This window comes from Trichechus manatus, unplaced genomic scaffold (assembly GCF_000243295.1).
Source record: "Trichechus manatus latirostris isolate Lorelei unplaced genomic scaffold, TriManLat1.0 scaffold00003, whole genome shotgun sequence".
Taxonomy (NCBI): Eukaryota; Metazoa; Chordata; class Mammalia; order Sirenia; family Trichechidae; genus Trichechus; species Trichechus manatus.
Window position 1 is genome coordinate 1,693,183 of NW_004443939.1, and position 10,496 is coordinate 1,703,678.

The window sequence follows — 10,496 nt, forward strand, 5'->3', positions numbered from 1 at the left end:
GATTAATAACAACAACGACAAAATAGGTAATTACACTACTTGATGTTAAGTGCCGTTAGGGAGAGGAACTGTGGGAGTACTTTGGAGAGTCACTTAATCCAGACAGTTGAGATTTTGGAATGAGTGAAAGTGTAGGGATGATGGTGGTTAGGGAATGCTACTGGAAGAAATTGTACTTGAGCTGAATTTTGAAGGACTAATGAGACCTAGATAGGTGAAGCATTGGGAGATTTGGGTCTGGAGAAACAAGTGTTTTACATATTTAGCAGCGTTGATTTATTTCACTGATAAAAATTCTACTAAAATTTACTGAATGCGTATTATGAGCTAGGCATGTGTTGGGCCTAGAAATGAGAGAAAGTACAGTCCTTACTGGAAATTCCAAGTAGTTCTAAATGACTGAAATATAACATTTGAGGTGAGAGAACGGTGAAAGATGACCCTCAAGAGGTGGGCGGAGGCCTGTATGTTTATTACATAAGTATTGTATGTGTCCCTGGGTTGTGCAAACCGTTAATGCTCTCAGCTGCTAACCGAAAGATTGGAGGTTCGAGACAACCCTGAAGCACCTCAAAAGAAAGGCCTGGCAGTTTACTTCTGAAAAATCAGCCATTAAAAACCTTATGGAACACAGTATACTACTCAATACACATGGGGTTGCCATGAATCAGAGTTGACTCAAGGCCAACTGGTTAGTTGTAATATATCTATAAAACTTTATGAAGCCCTCCAATATTACATACGTTGTTCTAATTACCTCCTTATCCTAATTTTCCAAATAAGTACAGAACATACTATGAGTATAGGATAGGCTCCAGCTTCCCTATATCGGTGGAGTCTCTGTTCTGTGTGGTACTCCGTTTTGTCCTGAATCCTAGAACTTTTGTCCAATACCATCATAAAAATTCTTGAATCTTTCCCTTGTTTTTAATTTCAATCAGCTTGCCTTACTTGCATCTGGAGGGTATACAGAAGACTTACTTTTCTTGCTACTGAAGTATTTCATGAAGTATAGACACTGGTCAAAAGCAGTTATCAGTGGAAAGAGAAGAGTTTCTAATCCTGGGGTCTATAGAAGAAGAGATTGTAGAGCTGACTGAGGACTGATAAATGTGCCTTCCCTCAAGGCCCACAATATATCCATCCTCATTTCCTACTTCTATCACTCCTGCACCCTCCAGCTTCTTTTCCCCACTCCTTTACCCCAAGGTCTCTTTCACAGTCTGGCGTTTGACTATTAGAGCCATGAGAGGAACCTTGTAACTGTCATAGCCAAGAATTCCACTGTAACTAAGAGAGCTATGTCTAAAATCTCATCTTCAAAGTCTCAGTCTCCTTCCCTCCACTCCAAGTTATTGTTACATATGGCAGTTAAGTTCTGTAGTACTTTTAGTATAATATTATTTTAGACATTATGATTTAAAACTTTTGTTGGGTAACCATCAGATGCAGTATAGTAGAATCACTAAGAACCTAGGCTTTAGAATCAGACAGACCTGTATTTAAATACTGTTTTTGTCCATTACTAGTTTGGAGCCCTGGTGGTGCAGTGGTTAAGAGTTACGGCCACTAAACAAAAGGTTGGCAGTTTGAATCTACCAGCTGCTCCTTGGGAACCCTATGGGGCAGTTCTACTCTGTCCTCTAGGGTCGCTATGAGTCAGAATCGACCCACCGCCAATGGTGGTTTGGTTTGGTTTTAGTTTTTTAAATTTCTCTAAGCCTCAGTTTCCTCATCTATAAAATTTCCTCACAGGATTGTTACAAAGCTAAATGAAATATTATAGGTAACATACTTAACATAGTGTCTTAACTTGGTATAATAGTAATGTTTGAGGTATGACAGTGTTCAACGTGAATCAAGAGGGAAGCTGGAAACATTCAAAGATTTATTATACTCACAGTCTCTTGTGGTCACAGCATGCTCAGCAGGATCACACAGGGAAAACACGGGGCAGTCACAAGTCAGAGATGGGCAGGCCTGTGGGGAAGCACCTTTATTATGTTTTTCACAGGAAACATGGTAGAGAGAGGTTACAATACAGGGTGGAGAAGATGGTATTATTGGTCAGCTGTATTTGAAACTCCTGCCTTGGAACTTGGGGCACTTACCAGAGGGAAACTAAAGGAACTTTTATCTAAGTATACAGACATGGGTGGAGAAGGTTTACTTGGTGTGAATGTTAAAACATCATTTTACAGCAGCTAGAAAATACGGTTAATATGTGTGCATACATAGATATACACCTACTAGTTGTCCTTCCCAGATTTGTGGGAAAGAATTATTAACTTTCATTAAATATCCCCCTGCTACAACTCACCCTGAAGCTTGCTACCTGAAGTTTGTGCGTGCTTCCGAGAAAAGACCTGTATTACAGATCAACTGTAGCATACTGAAGGATGGTGCCCATCTCACTGCATTCTCTCCTATGCCTTCACTGGGAGTCCCTCCTGAAGAATTTAATGTACTTTTTTTTGGTAGCCTAAATTTTAAGTCAGACCAGCCCAAATATGACCTGAATATTTTTAAGAAACTTCCTCCAGCTATGTTTGGTACTGTGGTGATAGAGAGACTTGGTGTTACTTATATAGGCTAATAATTTCCTGGCCACATAACATCTTGAATTCTACTGAGAAAAAATATCTTTCCAGTGCCAAAAATGTAGCTGACAAAACAGTTTTGAGAATATGACTACTTTGTATACAAGTCAGGGACTCTGCATAAGCGTAAGGAATACCACATGCAGCTACTGGTCCTGTGGAGTATATAAAATTAAATAAAGAGTTAGATTCTTTTTGTGAACTAAAGCTTTCTCTTCCCAGACATAGTTCACAGTGTTATGTAATAGTCTGTAGCCTTTACGGCAAAGGGACATTTTTCACAACTCTTTACTTTGTTTGATCCATGTAGATAAATAGGTTATAATTCAGGCCTAAAATAAACAGTAATTTGTTTTTTAATCTTTTCTTGTTTTCATGTTATTAGATATAATAAATTCTAAGTTATATGAAATATTAAAATTGAATGAGGAATTTTTATATGAATTAATAAAGAATAATTTATAGGAAGAGAAGTATTCAAAACTATGCTTCATAGAATTATAGGATTTTTGCTTGTGGTAAAAAATGCTCGGCTTCACTGGGAATGATATTGGAAATTTGAAAAATTATAATCTTTGTACAAAATAGTTATGTATTTCCAATTACATAGTATAGCTGTATGAAGTCCTGCATTTTGTGCATTAAGTGTGTCGGAGCTGGAAAGCATCCAGAAAATGGCAACTAAAATCATCAAGAGGCTAGAGTGGCTTAAAAGCTTTAAACTGTTCAGTGTGGAATGATCCTTGGGGATATAATTAGAAAATCTTAGACTTGCAAGGGGAATTTAGACTTATCTTGTCCAACCTGTTACTTAATGCAGGAATTTATCTTATGGTAATCCTGACAAATTGTTGAGCTTCCTCTGTTTGAATACTGGAAGGTGCAGTTAAGTGTGCTGACTCTGGAGACACACTGCCTAGGATTAAATCCCTGCCCTGCCACTGACTAGCTGAGTGACCATGGACAAATTCTTAGCCTCTCTATGCCTCCTTTTCCTGGCTTACTTCAATCCAGTATTGAGAAATGAACTGATGATCAAGTAAATGTTAAATAATGTTATACATCCTGTGAAAGAAGTATATTTAGGGTGCAGTAGTTATATTATAAGGAGCATTTTCAATATACACTGGAATGGTGAGAGGGGAGAGTAGGAGAGGTTTCATGGAGCCAGTGACTCATTTGAAAGAATTTCTATTGATTATCCTTATTTCTGCATTCTAGAGCAATATCTGTATGACATTTCTTTACCTTATCAAATGTAAAATTGCAAAAGGTATAGTTGGGATAAGTCTGGATTCCCCCCACCCCCAAATTTCATAACTTTAGAGAATATTTTGTGTAATTTGGCTGTAATTTCAGAAAAAAACAAAATGAACCACTAATGGGTGATAATTTTATAGAGCTCTTTAAGAAATTGTTTGGGCTGTAAATTATATTTCCATCAATTCATGGATGGTTGCTCAGTAAGTTTGAAATTTTAAGTTCCAAGCCTTTTGAGTTCAAAGTATTCTAAAGTATTTATTTAGGATTAGATTCAGCTGTGAATGACAGAAATCTTCAAAATGAGAATGGCTTAATAAGATGTAGTATTTTGTTCTCCTGTAAAAGTCTGAGTGGGTGGTCCAGACTGTCGTCATGCCCAGTGGTGTCAGAGGCTTGGGTTTATGATGGTGGCATTAGAATTCCAATCTGTGGGATGGAGGAAGAGATGAAGGAGAAGCTTCCAGGAGCATTTCTGTTTACGGGTCATTAGCCAGAACATAGTCAGTAACATGCCACATCTAGTTCCAAGAGATGCTAGGATGCAGTGCAGTCTTTATTTTAAGTGGCAATGAGGTTAGGTGTAAATTGAGAATTCTATGTCTAGGAACAAAAGGTGGAATAGATATTGGGGGACAACTGGTGGTGTTTGACAGAACTGCTTTGTTTACCACTTAAACTCCAAGTGCCCAGCATAGTGCTTACCATAGTAGACATTTATTAAATAGTTATTTAGTAAAATGAATGTCCCTTATTACTACTGTCAAAATAGGTATTGATCTGTTTATTTATTTATGTAAGTGGTAAATTATGGCAAGTTTGTTTATCCTTAATGTTTTTATAATAATTTTTATTTCTCATCCATGTTCTCCCTTTACAAATAAGGTATCCCCAACAGTCTTCAGACAGATATGATACCATGCAGAATTTGTTTCAGCTCTTTATTGCTGTTGTTCCTCCCCCTCCTCATCCCCCCAATACTTGGAGGCCTATTAAAAAGCTCTTTGCATGTGTCTTTGATCAGCACTAGTCCTGGATGTAAAGTGTACTCAGTTAATGTTTCTAGATGGAATAAATGACTGGCAATAAAACTTTGACGAGTCCAGGCCTTTTCTTTCAATTACTAACTTAGAAAAGTTTGTCTGTAATATACACAGAAGGAGTTCTTGGTCTTAAATCTGGTTTTATTATAAGAATTCTGAAAATATTTGGCTTTCAGGTGGAATGTGACTGTGAGACAACTGTTTAAATTTAATTGTGGCTAAGGAGCCCTGGTGCCACAATGGTTAACATCGTGACTGCTAACCGAAGGATTGACGGTTCGAACCCACCCAGAAGCTCCACAGGAGAAAGACCTCCTGTAAGAAAAGTCCTATGGGGCCTAGAAAGTCCTATGGAGCACTTCTGCTCTGTCACATAGGGTCACTGTGAGTCAAAAATCAACGTGATGGCACCTAACAACAACAACAAGAAGAAATTCTAATTCCCTTAAGGAGTTACTAGGTAATAGAGGCTAGCATAACCAAAAACCAAAACCCATTGCTGTTGAATCAATTCTGGCTCATAGCAACCCTATAGGACAGAGTAGAACTGCCCCCATAGGGTTTCCAAGGAGCAGCTGGTGGATTCGAACTGCCGAGCTGTTGGTTAGCAGCCTTAAGTTTATCCACTGTGCCACTGGTGCTCCAGAGGCTAGCATAGTTCATTAAAAAAAAAAAAAAAAGAATTATTAATACATTTGACTCTTTTTGACCTCAGATATCCAAATAGTTTATCAGTGTGCTTAACTGCCTCAAGGGATAATTTATTTGTCATAGTTTCGTGGGGAAAAAATTCTTCATGCATAAAGATAAATGAGTCACGTATTTCCTCAGATATAGACACAGTACTTCGTTATCATTGTGTTATTTTATGACTGAATCCACTCACTTTTTGGTTGTGGCATTAAAAAATCAAACTTCATCTGCTTGGCTGTTAGAGTCCTTGGACTTTATTCTTTGATCTGGAAAGACCATGTATGTTCTCAGTATATAGTAATTTTAATTATCATATGGAAATGGAGGAATTAAACTCTTCTTTCCTGTTGTATATATATGGAAACCCTGATGGCATAGTGGTTAAGAGCTATGGCTGTTAACTGAAAGTTTGGCTGTTCGAATCCACCAGGCGCTCCTTGGAAACTCTATGGGGCGGTTCTACTCTGTCCTGTAGGGTCGCTGTGAGTTGGAATCGACTCAATGGCAGTAGGTTTGGTTTTTTTTTTTTTTTTGTCCCTCTTGTATTGCCAAGGGTATTGTAGTGCTGGTAGCATTCATTGAGGCTATCAGGTATATTAGGAGAGAGTCATACTTGCTAATAAACTATCCAGCCATCAAAAAACCATTGAGTAGAAAGTTCCTGAAATCAATAATGTTTTTTTGGAGTCCTGGAAGCATATGTTTTGGAATGTTTGTAAGTTTTGTTGCTTGAATCTGATTTTTCCCAATTTGTTTATTTTAAATGCTGGAAAGTAACTTTCAAGCTTCTCTGAAGTTTTTGAGATGATACTTTACTGCTTGAGAAAGTTACTAAGGTAAAAATAATCTCCATAACAGGGAACTCAGTTCCTCATAAGTCAGTCCAACTTATGTTTGGATTGCTCTCACTGGTAGGCATTATTATGTTGTGATTAAACATGCTGACTCTGACAAAGACTGCTTGGGGTCACATGTTGTACCACTGCTTACTATGTGACCTTGAACTGGTTATTTAACTTCTGTGTGCCTCAGGTGTCTTTGTACAAGGAAGGATAATAATACTTCATAATACTAAATGTTTAATGTTATAGAGTTAAATCAGCAGAGCAGCACACTTAGAATAATGCTTATTAAGTAAACACTTAATAAATGTCAATAATTGTCATTTTTATCATTGTTATTGTTTGTTACAATGAGTTGAAACCTGACTCTAAGAAATGTTTAGAAGGTAATATCAGCTGATTCCTTGGTTTCTAGCATATAGGCTGTGTGCCCCCAAATGAAATAGAGACATAGTTTGGTGGAGAAAGAGGAGAATGAGTTTAGTTTGGAACATGTTGAATTTGAGGTGTTTATGGAATATTAATCTTGAGATAATAAATTTGAGGAGGGGATAGAGTCATTGGCATATGGATGATAATTAAAACTATATGAGGTGAATTAGTGTAATGATCTCTCTAAAGGATATCTTGGGCCTAGATTTGAAACCTGGAGATACTAACTTTTAAAGAGCAGGTGGAGGACTAAAAAACCAACCAAAACCAAACCTGTTGCTGTTGAGTCTATCCCTACTCATAGCAAACCTGTAGGACAGAGTAGAACTGCCCCACAGGGTTTCCAAGGAGCAGCTAGTGTATTCAAACTGCTGACCTCTTGGTTAGCAGCCGAGCTCTTAACCACTGTGCCACCAGGGCTCCAGGTGGAGGGCCAGGAAGTCACAATAAAGACTACCTGAGAGTTAGTAGGAGAACCAGGAGAGAGCAGTGACACCAAAAAGAGGGAGTGATCAATGGTGTTCAGTGTAGCAGAGATTACAGCAAGCTGAGAATTGAAAAATATACATGGCTTGATAATTAATGGGTCTCTGGTGGTTCTTCAGTTTCAATAGAGCAGTGAAGGCAGATACTAAATCACAGTTGCGTTTAGGGATAGTGATAAGGGTGGAGGACAATACATACAGATTATTCTTTAAGAAATTTTGATGAGGCGAATGTTGGAAACTAGAGAAAGGTACGGGTTTTTTGGGGAGGGGAGATGGGAGAGGGTTGAACATGTTTATAAATTGTAGAGAAGGAGCTATTAGAAAAAACAAAGTTTGACTAGAAGGAGAGTGTAGATGGGCTCAAGGGTACAAATTGATAAGACAGGCCTTGAATGGGAGGAGGGCCACAACATCTCTGAAACTGGAGGAAAAAGGAATGTGGATATAAGTCTTTAAGATAAATGTCCAAGAAGTTATGGGAAGTCAGTCCTAATGACTTCATTTTCCCCAGTAAAATACAAGGTGAGTTTGTCTGTCGAAAGGAATCAAGGGTTAAATAGGTATTTTTAGGAGAATGGTGACGTTTTAGAATAATAATTGAGGGAAATAGGAGAGTGGCTGACCAGTTTCCTTCCTGTCTTAGTCTTGGTTCTCTAGAGGAGCAAAACCAGGGAAGCGTATAAATATAGAGAAAGAGATTTACTTCAGGGAAATGGCTCACACAATTGTAGGTGCTGTCAAGTACCAAATCTGTGGGTAAGGCGGCAGGCTGCAGATTTCTCTGCTGACTCATGTGGTTGCAGGGGCTGACGACCCAAAATCTTCAAGTGAGGTGGCAGCCTGAAGAGTTCTGCAGGCTTTCATTCCGTGAACTGGAGGTCATGTGACAGGAAGAATGCAGGTTTGAGAGAGAGAGAAAGAAAGGGAAAGAGAGAGAGTCTTGCTGGAACATCCATTTATATACTGGAGGCAGGCCACATCCCAAAGGAAACTCCCCTTTCAACTGATTGAATGATCACATCAGATCACATCATGGAGGTGATTACATTGTATTATGGAAGTGCAGTCATTCCAGTGTTTGTCAAACCATTGAGAAATCAAAGCCTAGCCAAGCTGACACATAACATTAACCATCACATTCCCTGAATAGGGATTTTTTAAATCTGTACTATAGCACAGTATTTAAGGATATCGCTGTTAGTATGGATACCATGAATGTGTCATAGGAAAGGGGAAGGACTGTTGTTTCATGTAATGCAACGTTTATTTATTATCTACTGTGTGGAGCCCTCATGGTGCAGTGGTTGAGTGTTTGGCTACTCACCAAAAGGTCGTCAGTTCAAATCCACCAGCTGCTCCTTGGAAACCCTGTGGGGCAGTTCAACTCTGTCCTATAGGGTCGCTATGAATCAGAAATGAGTCGGCAGCAATGGGTTTGGTTTTTGGTTTTATGTACAAAGCTACGTGCTTCACTGTGCTGCATGCTTTCTGGGAGATTCAGATGAGTACTGACTGTCTTATTCAAGGAGGGTATGAGCTAATAGCTCATGTCCTGTGATTTGTCACATACACAGTTGTTTATAATAGACAAAAATGGTAGATGACATGTTTTATAAATATACTATAAGGGTTTGAAAGAGAAATTCCATCAAACGGAGAAATAGGAAGCCTTTATGGAAAAGGCAAAAAAAAAAAAAAAAAAAGGGTGAGGGGGCTACATGTGGATTTTCTGATGAAATAGTAATGAAAGTAGTTATGAGTTTTTAATTTATTACAGCAATCATTTATGCTTCTGTAATGCAATGACTGGCGTTAAACAGAAGAAGAGAAAGAGGAAAAAACAGTAAATTCTGTTCTGTCTGAAAGATATTCCAAATTTGATTACATTTTTATGTAGGAATGTAGAATTCAGTAATCCTTTCTACAAATATTTAATGAACCTCTCTGTGCTAGGGAGGATTCAGAGATGACTAAGATATAGTTTCTCTCCTCAAGGAATGCATACTCTAGTAGAAGAGACAAAAGTGAGAAGAAATAACTTCAGTTCTGTGCAATAAGTGATACAAAAGCAGTATATATGAGTAAAAAAGTTCGGGGATGCAGTGGGAGGAAGCATGAATAAATGATTACATTGCTATGACTACAGCAAATTTTTTCCTTTTTCTTTCCTTTAGTTGGAGAACATCAACTGACAGGCCATAAAGTAGCAGTTAAAATCTTAAATAGACAGAAGATTCGCAGTTTAGATGTTGTTGGAAAAATAAAACGAGAAATTCAAAATCTAAAACTCTTTCGTCATCCTCATATTATCAAACTGTAAGTATTTTTGTATGATAATCCAAAAGAGAAAACTGTCTTGAATTTTTTTTAATGAATTTACAAATAATTGATTATCTCTAGTTAACCTTCTGAAAAAATACCATTTTTCATATTCATGTCAGCAGGTGTTAATTTGTTTAACTTCCATCAATCCTTTTTTGCACACTCTTACCTTAGAATTAAAAGTCATTGTTTAAAAGTTGGTTATGTATTGGAAGTTGACTCACCTCTAGTATTCACTTTAAAGGTCATCCAAGACTTTAATATTCTTAGATTCATTTTTTAAATTTTTTTCTAGTTAATTTTCATTAGCATCTGGGTATTTTATTTTTGGAAAGGATTGAAAGTAAATGTAAATGATTATCTACCATAGTATATTATGTGTAGAATTACAATAGTAATTACTAATAGTAAACCTTTTAGGAAGCCAAATGAATTTTTTTTTTTTAATAAGACAAGTTACAGACTTAAAAGATAAAATAAACATTAAAAGATCATTAAATAAGCTAATTAAATTTAAAATAAATAAAAATAGACAACCCATAGAAAATTTAGATACTATATATGTGACAGTATCCCTTCAAATTACTTAATGCTGCAGCTTAATACTTATTAATGTAGCATGATAGACACCGAAAATTACCTTTATTCTTTGTCTTAAAGGTTGGAGAAAGGTTTTTTTTTTAATTGTACTTCAGGTGCAGGCTTACAAAACAAATAATTTCTCATGAAACAGTAGTACACATATTGTCTTATGACGTTGGTTAACAACCCACAACATGTCAACCCTCTCCCTTCTTGACCTTTTTTTTTCTTTTG

The 10,496-nt window shown here is 37.1% G+C and overlaps 1 protein-coding gene across 4 annotated transcripts in view; it reads left to right on the forward strand.

Annotated features, from left to right (window-relative positions):
• PRKAA2 (protein kinase AMP-activated catalytic subunit alpha 2) overlaps positions 1 to 10,496 on the forward strand; it is a 103,035-nt gene that overhangs the window by 31,886 nt on the left and 60,653 nt on the right. For all 4 annotated transcript variants that reach the window (XM_004368985.2, XM_023730511.1, XM_023730507.1 and 1 more), the window contains exon 2: positions 9,533 to 9,674. In XM_004368985.2, coding sequence (XP_004369042.1) covers positions 9,533 to 9,674 — 142 coding nt within the window. The remainder of the gene's footprint in view (positions 1 to 9,532; positions 9,675 to 10,496) is intronic.